A 15086-nucleotide genomic window follows, 5' to 3' on the forward strand; every position below is an offset into this window, starting at 1 on the left:
ATTATTTTCAATAGCCAATATATGAAAGCAACCTAAGTGCCCATCAACAGATGAATGGGTAAAGAATATGTGGTATATCTACACAATAGAACATTACTCAGCCATAAAAAAGAATGGAATCTAGCCATTTGTGACAACATGGATGGACTTAGACGGTATTATGCTAAGTGCAATAAGTTAGATAAAGACAAATACCATATGATTTCACTTATATGTGGAATCCAAAAAACAAAACAAATGAACAAACGTAACAAAACAGAAACGGACTCAGAAACAGATACAGAAAACAAACAGGTGGTTGCAGAGGGGAAAGGGGTTGGAGGGGTAAGTGAAATATGTGAGGGAGATTAAGAGGTACAAACTTCCAGTTGCAAAACAAATGAGTCATGGGGATGAAATGTACAGGATGGGGAAATACAGTCAATAACTGTGTAATAACTTTGTATGATGACAGACAATAACTAGACTTACTGTGGTGATCATTTTGTAATGTATATAGAAATATCCTATCACTATGTTGTGTACCTGGAACTAACGTAGTGTCGTAGGTCAATTATATGTCAAGAAACAAACAAACAAACACGACACACAGGCTTCTAAACATTAAGAGAAAAAAAATCCATCATTTCGTTGTACCATTTACCTTTACCAAGACTGGTAAAAATCCACCACCCTTATTAGAGAAATAACTCAAAGTTCACTCTTTACTGAAAATGGGTCAGTAATGTCTTCCTTGGAAACAAAGGACAGCAAACCATTGTAGGATTAAAAATAATTCTCAAGCTTTTTCTTCATTTGTTACTGAATCAAAAGTTTTGGCTGTTTTTAGTGCCCAAAGAGCATCAAAAACGTTGTTTCAGATGAACAGTTTTGTGAGCCGTCCTATGTAATATAGATGATTTCATTGTCTAGTCTAGAAATGTGGAAATCTAAAACCATGAGGCAATAGCTTGGTATTTTACAACTTAAAAGGATGGTTTATTCAAACAATTGGTTAGAATCACTATAAATTAAATAAAATTTCATTTGATAGAAAAAAAGGTCTTGACCTCAGTGAGCTGGATGTTGGGTGACAATGTCAGGAGACCCCGGGGCTGGACAGGGGGCAGTAGGACTCGCCTCGGTGCCTCCACAAAGCTGTCACACGGCAGAGGCGCCAAAAGATACGGGATTTATCACGAGCACCTGGACTAAAAGGCAGTCGGACTAGAGAGCATCACGGAGGCTCCTGACTGTTGGTTTACTGCTCCTCCCAAGGTGGGAAGGGGCTGCAGCAAACCCAATGCGAGGTGCCAGGACGTGGGGCGTAAGCCCGTTAACCTCAAACAGTGGCCCCAAAGCAAGGCTAATGCTTCAGAGGGAGAACGAGCATCACTGTCACATTTTGAGGGCCTGGGTCTCAGAGTGGGTGGTCCTGGGTGGGGTCCAAATCCCGGATTCTGACTTGGGAAGGGGAAAGGTAAACCCACCAACCTAACAGAGGAGCAGAAGTACTCAGGCAGAGGATGCTTTTATTCTACCCACCTCACCTCTGTAGAGAGGGAGGTGAATAGGAGAAAGTGCATTTATTTTAAAAGCAAAAGAATTCCAAGATAGTAAGCGGAGACCACCACCTGTGATGGGAGCGGGAAGGCCGTCAGACCATAGTTACTTCACATGATAATAAGCGCCCTTGATGCCTGAGGAGGGTAGAACTGTGTAGATAACCCCTCCCCTCTTTTCTCTCACAGGTGACTCAAACACCGTAAGGTTACTTTCTCTGACAGCTATCTCCTGGTTACCAGGCTGCAGAGCAGTCCCAGGTAAAGATTCGGCACCCAGACAGGGGTCAAGGAGTTGGGCTGTGATTCAGGGAAGACGCTGATGAGAACTGGGGGCCTCTGTTCGACACCTGAAGCAAAGGGGCTATGCGGTATGGGCCATGTCTGGGGAGTTGAGGCACAGGTCTTTCTGGAAGCAGACGACGCGGGGGGAAGGTGCATGTGCCTGTGCTGGGGGCAGCACTCCTGTGTCGCTGGTGATGCCGACCCCTCGCCCACCCAAAGCAGGGCCAGGAGAGTCTCATGCGGCCACCAGGGCGGACAGCGCAGAGGAGAGCCTGCGGAGAGCACTGCTCTGGGGCCTCCCCGCCCTGGCTGTCCCGGGGGCTGCGCAGAGGCCGGCAGCCCTGCCCCGTGGTGCTGTCCCACACTGCGTGTCCTCTAGAGCTCCGGGGCCGGCTGCCCCACGGCCTGCTCCTCCACGGGCTGCATGGCCTCCTGCACGTAGACGATGAACTCCGAGGCCTCCCCGCCCTGCGTGTAGACGGTTACCGTCTCAATGCCCTCCACGTCGTCGGAGGACACCACCAAGTGATGCTGCTCAGCCAGCTCCACGGAGGCCTGCTGGAGGGTCTCCTGGATCATGACCGTGTGGTTGGAACTGGGCTCCTCGTCCGTGACCTGTGGGAGGGCAAGAGAAAGGTCACACGGGCCCCACTTCCAGGTCCAGCAGGACAAGAGAATCACAGCGACTGCCTATGGTGCATCTGGCACATTCCAGGAGCTGGTCCTTCCTGCACAGAATCATCTCAGCAATGCTCTACGCTTGCTTTCACCCCCGGTTTATAGATGAGGAGAGCGACGCTCACCGGTGCAAAGCAACGTGGTCAGGGGCCCCAGCTGGGGCTAATGGTGGAACCCAAGTTCAAACACCCAGTCCAAGCTCTTCTCGTGATGCCTCCCAGAGGCGTGGGAGTTGCCGAGGCACTCTAGGAGTTACTTCCTGCAACCGTGTAGAGGGTTGGGTGCGGGGTCTCCTGGAAATTCATAGCTGGTCCATTTGGTGGTGAAAAAGGGACTAGTTTATCCTGGCTTATCTGTCTCTCCACACACTCTGGGAGCTCAGCTCTGTGTATGAAGATCAACAGCACACCAGGCAGGAGCACACGCCCTTGCACGCCTGGTTTTGCCCAGGTGTCGTCCTTCAACACTAGTGCCTCAGAGCCACGGGAGGGGTCTGCTGATGGGCACTCACTGCCCCGGGGCTCTGTCAGTGGAGGGGCCTGCTCACTCCTACGGGCGGGCCTTTCTCTGTAGCTCCAAGCAGGCTGATTCCAGACAAGGCCAAATTCCAACTGGTGCTAAGGCCCCAGCTCCCTGACTGTGCATTCTGGTCTGTTTTACAACTGTCTTTGATTCTGAGAACAGCAATGATACAAACAATATGGGAAAGATTTAGAAAGTGTTGAGACCCTAAGAGCTGCAAAAATGACTGAAGGATTAGAAAACCAGCCCAGGAGGACAGTGAAGGGGCCTGGACTTGCTGAGCTGGGGAACGAGAGCCCTCAGATGTAGGGAGGGATGTCACGGAGACCGGCCTTCCCCAAGGGGTCTGAAAGGCGAGGTGGAAAGAACTTTGTCCTGCACTTCGCAGGGCTTACACAGCAGCTCCCCCGCAGTTAGCTGTGAGCCTTGCCCACTCTCCCCTATGACTCTCAGGTGTCTCATCTGTAAAACAGGGACGAAAATGCCCACTTCAGAGAATGGCTAGGAGAACTGAAGATTCCGTATGCAAAGTGGGTGCTTAATAACATCACCGTGCTTCTGGTGTCTTCATTCGTGTACTGAACAACGTTTTCTTAAGGTACTGCGGCATGTCAATTATTCAATCATTCATTTTATCAGGTCATTTTATCAGGTCCCAGTGGACTGAGCTCCGTGAGGGCTAGGACGGCACTGCCCCGGCACAGCTCTTCCCCCAGAGCCAGGTGGGCAGGGCGGATGCCTGGCACGAAGCAAAAACCCAGTATTTGTGCAACGATGCTCCACTGGGTGCAGGTGCCCTGATGGGCGCTCAGGCAGCACATGGTGGAAAACCAGTCTAGCGGGGCAGACACAGGAACCGAGCGATGCTCTGACAGAGTGCCAGGGCAGCCTCCGGAGGAGGCATGGGGATGGGACTCCAGGCAGAGAGGGCAGAAGGAGCAATGACTCCCAGGACCCCCAGGAGAGACTGGAAGCAGTGGGTTTGCTCAGGTGGCCTCCGTGAGCTCCCATTCGTGACGCTTCTGACTCCCTTCACAGCTGGAGCCTGGTGTGGGACGGTCTCCTCCCTGCCTGGCCCTCTATAACAAGCCACGACCCCGCGCCGTCTCTGGGAATGCCCCATGCGGGTTCCAGGGGTCTCCCTCGGCCCTGTGCCTGTGTCATTCCCTGACAGCAGGAAGGGCTGTGTCAGACGGGGTCATGTTTAATGCAGAGAAGAAAATGGACAAGGCACCTCTGGGGTGGGCTCCACACAAAGTTACTGACTGGAAGGAACGTTTCACTTGGACTGACGGAATTTACCAGAAGCTAGAGAGATACCCTGAGTGGAAAGTATTAATCCATTTAGCCTGAGCTGTTTTTCTGCAGTAGATGGAGGCCTTTTTTTTCTTCTTCTTTTACTGTTTGTTTCAATCTCATTTAAATGGGAAAATGTACTGCGAACCGAGACTTTAGAAGTAAATATTGATTTATTTCACTTTGAAAGAAGGTACCTGACAGAAGGGTGGGAAACGGGGAAGGAATACTCAACAAATGCTTTTCTCTTAACTGTCAGTAAATTCTACATGAAGAAAGAAGTCAGGCGGCATGGGTGATTTATGCTGAGGTCCCAGCCTCAGGTGTGCAAAACAAGCTGATGCACTTCAGGTAAACAGATGACACAATGGTGCCCCCCAAAAAGGGTGAGATCAACCAATACACGAGCTTTGAGACACCCTCCTGGCACTGTCGTTCACACACAGTGATTGCCATCATCAGAAATGAAGCCTAAAAGGCGGAAGACGTCACCAGCCTAAGATTTCACTCTCTTCTTGGACAACCCTAGCGCCTCGATGGCTGAGTACTGACAAGGGCTGACACTACTGCCCCGGACAAAGACATCCCTGCCGGGCCCAGGGCTTTGATGAGCAGAGGCTGCAGCTCCTGTTCCCATGGCAGCAGGGTGGACACACACCCAGGAGCCGTCCCAGGAGGTCCCAGGACGACTGAGGCGTGGCCACTGCCCACAGATGTGGAAGAAGGGCAGAAACCAACATGAGGCCACCGTGCTCGAAATAAGGGCAATTACATGCTAACTCTGCCACATCAGGGCCCGGGGCCACTTTGTGAAAGGCGCTGTCTGCAGATGGTGGGAAAAGGCACGGCAGGCCGAGGGAAGGCGGCAAAGAGCAGGCATGTGCCCACAGCCCCACCAGGGCCACCGCCACCTCCCGGTCACCAAGCCCACTGGGCAGAGTTCCACCCTCACCTCCCCACACGGTCCTTTGCTGTCTGACGCTGCTGAGCCAACCTCCGCTTTACTCACTGAGACGCCCCCTTCGCTGCTTCCACAACCCTCCGATTCCAGGCTTCCCCACCACGCTTCTCGTGCCCTCCCTCAAAGCCCGGAGGACTCCTGCATCCCCATCCTGCGTCTCCTACGGGCCCCTCGTCTGCACTGAGGCTTTGCTCCTAGCTGAGCGAGGGACCCCAGACCTCGAGTGTGTCTGCACAGGGGAGGCTCCCAGGGGCTGTGTGTCTGTCCAAAGTGCATGAGTCACAGGAGAGGCGGTGCTGGGAAGCGGGGGCGGGTGAGGCCTGAAATGAGGTTCACAACCACATCCTGAAGAGCCTCACTCACCAGCTGAGAGACTGAGACTTGCTCTTACAAAGGAAGACGCTGGCGGCGTCCCAGGAAGCGTCCTGCATCACCCAATCCGCGGCAGCCCCTGAGCCGCAACTCGCCTAACATGGGAAGAGAAGACTTCGCATCATCTGTCTCTCCCTCTAAATAGCTACATTTATTTGCCCACATTACCTTTTCTACGTATTAAGTCTATTTAACATAATCCCTTCTCCATTTTTTTTTCCAATTTTCAGCTCTAGGGATTTGTCCTCCAGAATCACCAGTTAAATTCACTCACTGCTAATTATAAGAGTAAAATAAACTTTCCAAACACGGTCTGTTGGGCTTAATTCAGCAGACAGAGTGACGAAGACAAAGATAAATGTCCAGTTCACAGAAGTCCTGTGAAGAGTGGCCCTCCAGATGGCACAGCTGTAACAGGCGGGGCGTCCAAAGCCTAACTCACCACAAGTTTACGTTCTCACGAGCTTGAGTGAGCAGCTCCGCCGGCCCCGGAGAGGCCCCGCTTCACGTACGGCTGGAGAAACAGGAGCCAGGGGTGGCGGAGGGCTGCGTTACAGAGGGAGGCACGGAGGCTCCCTGCAGAGCAAGCCCCTCCTCCCACTTCCCACACTCCACCTGTTACATGATTCCCACTCTGTTTGTGGTTTGGCTTTGTGTTTCTGCAAACCATGGCATTCCTTCCCTGTCCCCGTGAAACCCAGTGGACACTCTCCCGGCCTCATCCCAATCATCTGCACACAGCATCTCGTGGCTTGCGCATCTCTGAATGAAACCTCTAACGTCTGGTGACTCATCTAAGGTCAAACAGCTGGAAAGTAGCAAAATCTGGACGTTAGTCTGGGTGACCTCAGGTCCGGGGACCTTCCTCAGCTGCTGTAGTGTGGCAGCAACTAAAGGGATTACAGGCCATAGATCAACAGGGTTGAATTATTACTCTTTACCCACCCCAATCAGTTTATGGCTGGCTGTATAGCTCTCGACCATTTTCTTTGTTCAAAACGATCACTCTAGTGGTTTAATCTACTAGCACAGGCTTAAAATTGTTCTCCACGGTAGAAATAATCTGGCTTCACAGTGTCATTATCCCCTGAGATGGGTACTCCCTTTTCCCCAAGTGCTGTATCTAACACATCTCCCAGCTAAATTATCGGCAGCATAGAGAGCTTAGTGGAAAACCTTAACCTATAGGACTGTGCAAATTATTCACTAAGTCAGCCTCTGAGTTCTGCAGCTCTGCCCACCTCAAGCGTTCCAGAATCTAGACCAGATCTCTAACAGACCAGGGCACTCTGCTGGGCTCTGTACTCGTGGGGAGCAGCTTCCCACCGAGACCCTGTCTCCTCCACGGAGATGACGGCGGCTAAGGGATAGTTGGGATGTGGGTGGGGTTGCTTGTGCCCCAGTCTGCACACCTCTGCTCTGCTGCACCGCCTCCCAAATACACAGACAGGGCCCTGCCATCTAAGACTTGGATGCTCAGCACCTCCCTCATGCCCTACAGGCTCTGCGTTAAGCGAGAAAAGGCTTATGTGTGAATGAGTGAAGAGGGCAGCACACAACCCTACGTGCCACACTGTGTGTCCCCTCACTGAGCACAGCCCCTTGGGCACCCGTGCCTGGCCAGACCCTGCCTGCCCGGAGCCGCCGTCCCATGCCCAGTGCCCTCCCGGCCCCCTGGGTCCTCCCCCAGCGTGGCTGCCCTGCTCGGAGCCCCTCCCTCACTCCCTTTGGGCTCCCACTCCATTGTCACCGCGTCCAACAGGACTTCCCAGAGCCACCTCCCTAGCAGAAGCAGCAGCCTCGGGCACACTCTGGCCTCTCCTGCCCTCGTTCCTTCACTGCACTGTCGCCCCTGGGAATCACATCACCTGTTCATCTATCTGCTCATCATTGTGAGCTTCATGAAAGCAGGGACCTGGGCCGTGTTTTGGCCACTTTATTCCAGCACCTGTGATGTGGCCTGGCACGAGGAAGGGCCTAGCCAGCACCTCCTGAACAGACGGCATCGGGCTCCACACCCGCACCAGAAGGGGGTCGGCACTCCTCGTGGGCATCTATGTGCTGTACAACCATGGGCCCCTCTTCTCTTTTTTCTGTCACCGACATTTTAAAAATAATCCCATCCTTTAATAATTGGGGAAAATGAGGCAAAAAGCAAGAGAGGAAAAAAGAAAAAGAAGGAAGACGCAGAATTGCTTCTTCTAAAAGACACAAGGTGTTCTGGCCGAGAAAACATTTTCCCTCAAAAGCAGAGGATGGTTCTCAGCACCATGCTGGGCACAGAGCTGGCACTTTGAAAAGCGGTGGAGAAACTGAACTCTCCAGAGTAGCGCATCAGCGGGGAGGTGAGAAGAGGGTGGGCACTCAGCCTGCACCACGAGAGAAGACGAGGCAAGAGGTCCCAAGTCAGCATTTCCTCCTGTACCGGCAGGAATGACAGTTACTATGCAGAGTGAACGCAGCAGACCCTGCAGAAGGTGCATGAAGACACTGGAGCGAGGCTGGTTTTCTAAGAAAGACGAGGTCTGATCTTGAAGAGAGCTTTTGCCACGTAAAGGGCTGCTTGCCGGGGTCCTCACGTGTAACCAGGCCCTACGGAGCATCACCTGACGATAATGCCCAGCAGGCAGGCAGGCAAAAGTTGCCAGGCCCAGAGCGAGCGACACACCAGAAGAGGGACAGAAGACAAGCTTTAAAATCGGAGCAGATCTGAAGGGCCAGTGCTTGCAATGGTCTGCTGGCCAGGAAAGGTGCTACCGTGGCTGCAGCAGGGATGTGCAGTTACATTAGCACCTGTGCTGCAAGACAGGCAGACCGTGGCCTCTGTATGGACAACTCTGAATGGTCAGCCATTTACTGAATAAGCCAACTGACAAGCCTCTGGCTCTCATCTGTCATATGCTGAGTCCCCATGTACTTCAGATGCCCTCTCAGCCTCCTGTCCTAAGGAGAATTTAATGTGTCAGACACTCTGCTGGAAGCTGGAAACAGAACCGTGGGCCCCTCATGCCCCCATCCTGAAAGGGCTTGCAGACTAGTGGAGGGGGCAGACAGGACACTTCTCCTGGACCCCCAGGGTGGGCAGGGGGCAGAGTGGGCAGTTGTCAGGGGTGGTTTCCTGAAGGAGACACTGCTGAGAGCCATCCGGATGTGACAAGTATCCCTTGAGCACAGCCAAGGGAACCAGCACAGCTGTTGTCTACGGATGAAGCTCAGCCTTTATAGAATTATAATGAATATTACTAAAGGGTTTGACATTTATTTGATCTGTGTACTTCTTTGTTTGTTCGCATGTGGTGACGGAGGATTAAAACCTAGGGGAAGGCATGTAGAGTCCCTGGGAGATGGTAATTCCCGATGGAAATTTAGTAAAACCCCTTGGGATAAAGCATCAGGGGGACAAAAAGGCCCCTTAACTCCCCCACCATTACCTACTCCCCGTCCTCCACGATGGGAAAGAGGATCAAGCATGGGAATGTTTAGATTGAAACAGCCCACATTAAAAGAGAAGATGGATATTAATGCTTGGAAAGGGCAACTTATATTTTGCCAGTATGTTTTGCATGAAAGCAACATATATATATAAAAGTTGAATGTCCTCCTAAGCAACCTAAGATTTATGCATAAAAGAAGTTACTTGATAGAAATTGCTTATGCCTTGCTAGAATATAGAAAGTTTTGTGTGAACTAGTGATAATTTTTTATTAGATAAGAATCTAGAACTATACCAGGAAAATAGTTAGGCCCTTTGAATGCTCAAAGACGGAACAGTCTGTGTGTTTTAAGATTGTATTAGCTCACTGTAACCACAAGACCTGAAACAAAGAACGAAAGTTCTGCCAGACGTTTTGAGAAAAGAAAACCGCAGGGGGACATTGAGCAACCATTGTTATGAGAAGGCTGAAAAAAGAAAGCATTCATAATATTGTGTTATATGATTAGATAATCATTAATGTAACCATGAGAATTTGTTGAAAAATCAATGGTGTAATAAGAGTTAAACAAAATATAAAAAGGGCTTTTTGCGTGGCAATAAAAAAAAGGCAAGCATCTCATCTGACTCTGGTGTGAGTGGATTTTCTTTAATCGCCGACTCTGTCCTCCCTTCGGGTTATCCCTGCACTGCCGAGGCTGGACCGCGGCTAGACACCCCGGTCTTGAACACGGTAGCATTTCCAATAATCAGAAGAATGTGAACACTTTCTAAGGTCCCTTCCACTGCGGAAATTCTCGGCCTCTATGATGCGGTAAGAATTAGAGGGCTGCAGACAAAAACCCAAATACTACAACCAGACAAGAATGAAAAAGAACACCTGGCAGTGTCTTGCATGGCCCGCCGAGCTGAGGTGGCCCTGCAGCCATTTCGCAGGAGCAACAGTGGCCTGAAGGTCTGTACGAGGCCTCTGCATGCTGCACCCTATGAGCAAGTGACACTAGACCATGCACAAATGAAAAGAGAAAAAAAGAGCATTGCAAAGAAGATGGTGTAGAGGATGTGCGCTCACTCCCTCTCATGAGAGCACCGGAATCACAGCTAACTGCTGAACAATCATCGACGGGAAGACACTGGAACTCACCAAAAAAGATACCCCACATCCAGAGACAAAGCAGAAGCCACAATGAGATGGTAGGAGGGGCACGATCACAATAAAATCAAATCCTGTAACTGCTGGGTGGGTGACTCACAAACTGGAGAACACGTATACCACAGAAGTCCACCCACTGGAGTGAAGGTTCTGAGGCCCACGTCAGGCTTCCCAACCTGGGGGTCCGGCAACGGGAGAAGGAATTCCTAGAGAATCAGACTTTGAAGGCTAGTGGGATTTGACTGCAGGACTTCAACAGGACTGGAGGAAACAGAGACTCCACTCTTGGAGGGCACACACAAAGGAGTGTGTGCATCGGGACCCAGGGGAAGGAGCAGTGACCCCATAGGTGACTGAACCATACCTACCTGCTAGTGGTGGAGGGTCTCCTGCAGAGGCAGGGGGTGGCTGTGTCTCACCGTGAGGACAAGGACACTGGCAGCACAAGTTCTGGGAAGTACCCCTTGGCTTGAGCCCTCCAAGAGTCCACCATTAGCCCCACCAAAGAGCCCGGTAGGCTCCAGCGCTGGGTTGCCTCAGGCCAAACAACCAACAGGGAGGGAACCCAGCCCCACTTATCAGCAGACAAGCAGATTAAAGTTTTACTGAGCTCGGCCCACCAGAGCAACAGCCAGCTCTACCCACCATCATTCCCTCCCATCAGGAAATTTGCACAAGCCTCTTAGATAGCCTCGTCCACCAGAGGGCAGACAGCAGAAGCAAAAAGAACTACAATCCTGCAGCCTGTGGACAAAAAAACACATTCACAGAAATATAGACAAGATGAAAAGGCAGAGGGCTGTGTACCAGATGAAGGAAGAAGATAAAACCCCAGAAAAACAATCAAATGAAGTGGAGATAGGCAACCTTCCAGAAAAAGAATTCAGAATAATGATAGTGAAGATGATCCAGGACCTCAGGAAAAGAATGGAGGCAAAGACCAAGAAGATGCAAGAGATGTTTAACAAAGACCCAGAAGAATTAAAGAACAAACAAAGAGGGCTTCCCTGGTGGCGCCGTGGTCGAGAGTCCGCCTGCCGATGCAGGGGACACAGGTTCGTGCCCCGGGCCGGGAAGATCCCACATGCCCCGGAGCAGCTGGGCCCGTGAGCCATGGCCGCTGAGCCTGCGCATCCGGAGCCTGTGCTCCACAACGGGAGAGGCCACTTGAGTGAGAGGCCCGCGCACCACACACACACACAAAAAGAACAAACAAAGAGAGGTGAACAATACAATAACGGAAATGAAAAATACACTAGAAGGAATCAATAGCAGAACAACTGGGGCAGAAGAACGGATAAGTGACCTGGAAGACAGAATGGTTGAAATCACTGCCGTGGAACAGAATAAAGAGAAAGGAATAAAGAAAAGAAATGCAGACAGCCTAAGAGACCTCTGAGACAACATTAAATGCACCAACATATGCATTATAGGGGTCCCAGAAGGAGAAGAGAGAGAGAAAGGACCAGAGAAAATATTTGAAGAGATTATAGTGGAACACATGGGAAAGGAAATAGCCACCCAATTCCAGGAAGCGCAGAGAGTCCCAGGCAGGATAAACCCAAGGAGAAACACACCGAGACACACAGTAATCAAACTGACAAAAATTAAAGACAGAGAAAAATTATTGAAAGCAGCAAGGGAAAAATGACAAATAACATACAAGGGAACTCCCATAAGGTTAACAGCTGATTTCTCAGACGAAACTCTACAAGCCAGAAGGGAGTGGCACGATATATTTAAAGTGATGAAAGCGAAGAACCTAAAACCAAGATTACTCTACCCGGCTAGGATCTCATTCAGATTCAACAGAGAAATCAAAAGCTTTACAGACAAGCAAAAGCTAAGAGAATTCAGCACCACCAAACCAGCTCTATAACAAATGCTAAAGGAACTTCTCTGAGTGAGAAACACAAGGGAAGAAAAGGACCTACGAAAACAAACCCAAAACAAATAAGAAACTGGTAATAGGAACATACGTATCGATAATTACCTTAAATATGAATGGATTAAATGTTCCATCCAAAAGACACAGGCTCACTGAATGGATACAAAAACAAGACCCATATATATGCTGTCTACAAGAGACCCACTTCAGACCTAGGGACACATACAGACTGAAAGTGAGGGGATGGAAAAAGATATTCCATGCAAATGGAAATCAAAAGAAAGCTGGAGTAGCAATACTCATAACAGATAAAATAGACTTTAAAATAAAGAACGTTACAAGAGACAGGGAAGGACACTACATAATGATCAAGGGATCAATCCAAGAAGAAGATATAACAATTATAAATATATATGCACCAACATAGGAGCACCTCAATACATAAGGCAAATGCTAACAGCTATAAAAGAGGGAATTGACTCTAACACAGTAATAGTGGGGGACTTTAACACCCCACTTACACCAATGGAGAGATCATCCAGACAGAAAATTAGTAACGAAACACAAGCTTTAAATGACACATTAGACCAGACAGACTTAACTGATGTTTACAGGACATTCCATCCGAAAACAGCAGATTACACTTTCTTCTCAAGTGCATATGGAACATTCTCCAGGATAGATCACATCCTGGGTCACAAATCAAGCCTTGGTAAATTTAAGAAAACTGAAATCATATCAAGCATCTTTTCTGACCACTACACCATGAGATCAGAAATCAATTACAGGGAAAAAAAGTAAAAAACACAAACACGTGGAGGCTAAACAATACGTTACTAAATAACCAAGAGATCAGTGAAGAAATCAAAGAGGAAATCAAAAAATACCGAGAGACAAGTGACAATGAAAACTCGACAATCCAAAACCTATGGGATGCAGCAAAAGCAGTTCTAAGAGGGAAGTTTATAGCCATACCAGCCTACCTCAAGAAACAAGAAAAGTCTCAAATAAACAATCTAACCTTACACCTAAAGGAACTAGAGAAAGAAGAACAAACAAAACCCAAAGTCAGTAGAAGGAAAGAAATCATAAAGGTCAGAGCAGAAATAAATGAAATAGAAACAAAGAAAACAATAGCAAACATCAATAAAACTAAAAGCTGGTTTTCTGAGAAGATAAACAAAATTGATAAAGCTTTAGCGAGACTCGTCAAGAAAAAGAGGGAGAGGATTCAAATCAATAAAATTAGAAATGAAAAAAAGAAAAGTTACAACAGACACCACAGAAATACAAAGCATCCAGAGAGACTACTACAAGCAACTCTAGGCCAATAAAATGGACAACCTGGAAGAAATGGACAAATTCTTAGAAAGGTATAACCTTCCAAGACTGAACCAAGAAGAAATAGGAAATGTGAACAGACCAATCACAAGTAACGAAATTGAAACTGTGATCAAAAATATTCCAACAAATGAAAGTCCAGGACCAGATGGCTTCACAGGTAAATTCTTTTTTTTTTTTTTTTTTTTTTTTTTTTTATATAGGAAGAACTTTATTTAAGGTGTTACATTTGATTTGGTTCTCATAGCACAGAGAATACTTTTTTAATGAATATATTTGGAAACTTTTTAGTTCTTGAGTTTTAAGAGACAGTACCGTCATATTTTGGGGCTGCTGTTAACAAAAAGCCCATTAAGGTAGTTAAAATATTACATAACCCAAGAAGGTAAAATCAGTGCCTCAGGATCCGCCTCCAAAATAGTACAAATAATAATTTTTCTGAAAAATAATGACATGCCAGACGCCTAAAGTTTCTTGAATGTATGAGTCACTGATGTGTGGAGTTTTGATCTACTATCTCTGGATTCAAAGGCCACCTAAACACATCACAGTATCCTGTTAACAAAAGTCACGATACAGTATGTCTTAAAGATTTTACTTCACACCTACAGAAAACCACTGAGAGCATTGCCTTTACCTTTCCTAGTGGAATTTCAGTAGCAATATTTATCCTCTTAAAACATTTTTCAGAGTAAAAGTTTTACTATGGAATGCAAATCAAGCACTGAATTCCAAAACTTAGAATCACTGTAAATGCAGCCTTTGAGTTCAGTTCAATTAAATCATTTATCAAAGCCCCAGCTATGGAGTAACTTGTTGGTAATTGCTCCCATGCATTTTTAAGAAAAAAAAAAAATCTTTATTGGAGTATAATTGTTTTATAGTGGTGTGTTCGTGTCTGCTGTATAACAAAGTGAATCGGCTATACATGCACATATAGCCCCATATCTCCTCCCACTTGCGTTTCCCTCCCACCCTCCCTATCCCACCCCTCTAGGTGGTCACAAAGCACTGAGCTGATCTCCCTGTGCTATGTGGCTGCTTCCCACTAGCTATCTGTTTTACATTTGGTAGTGTATATATGTCCATGCCACTCCCTCACTTTGTCCCAGCTTACCCTTCCCCCTCCCCGTGTCCTCAAGTCCATTGTCTTAGTCTGTGTCTTTATTCCTTCACAGGTGAATTCTATCAAACATTTAGAGAAGAGCTAACACCCAACCTTCTCAAACTCTTCCAAAAAACTGCAGAGGAAGGAATACTCCCAAACACATTCTATGAGGCCACCATCACCCTGATACCAAAACCAGACAAAGATACTACAAAAAAAGAAAATTACAGACCAATATCACTGATGAATATAGATACAAAAATCCCCAACAAAATACTAGCAAACACAATCCACCAACACATTAAAAGGATCATACACTTGGTGAAGACTTCTCTGGCGAAACACTTTATTTAAGCGATCATTTCAGTAATTATTTTTACTTGTTGAGTCTCTTCAGTGGAAGTTTCTTTTAATTCAATTTATAAATTCCTTTATAAAAAAGACTACAATAGGGCTTCCCTGGTGGCGCAGTGCTTGAGAGTCCGCCTGCCGATGCAGGAGACGCGGG

At 48.0% G+C, this 15086-nt stretch overlaps 1 protein-coding gene across 3 annotated transcripts in view; it reads right to left on the bottom strand.

The window, feature by feature from the left end:
* Positions 1 to 1895: 1895 nt before the first annotated feature.
* ZFAT (zinc finger and AT-hook domain containing) overlaps positions 1896 to 15086 on the bottom strand; it is a 192790-nt gene continuing 179599 nt past the window's right edge. Inside the window, exon 16 of one of the 3 annotated variants that reach the window (XM_007462414.1) lies at positions 1896 to 2441. In XM_007462414.1, the coding sequence (XP_007462476.1) occupies positions 2202 to 2441 (240 nt within the window). In that variant the 3' untranslated portion in view covers positions 1896 to 2201. The remainder of the gene's footprint in view (positions 2442 to 15086) is intronic. The other 2 variants (XM_007462415.1, XM_007462416.1) reach the window with 2 other exon arrangements.

Source organism: Lipotes vexillifer, unplaced genomic scaffold (assembly GCF_000442215.2).
Source record: "Lipotes vexillifer unplaced genomic scaffold, Lipotes_vexillifer_v1.1 scaffold981, whole genome shotgun sequence".
Taxonomy (NCBI): domain Eukaryota; kingdom Metazoa; phylum Chordata; class Mammalia; order Artiodactyla; family Lipotidae; genus Lipotes; species Lipotes vexillifer.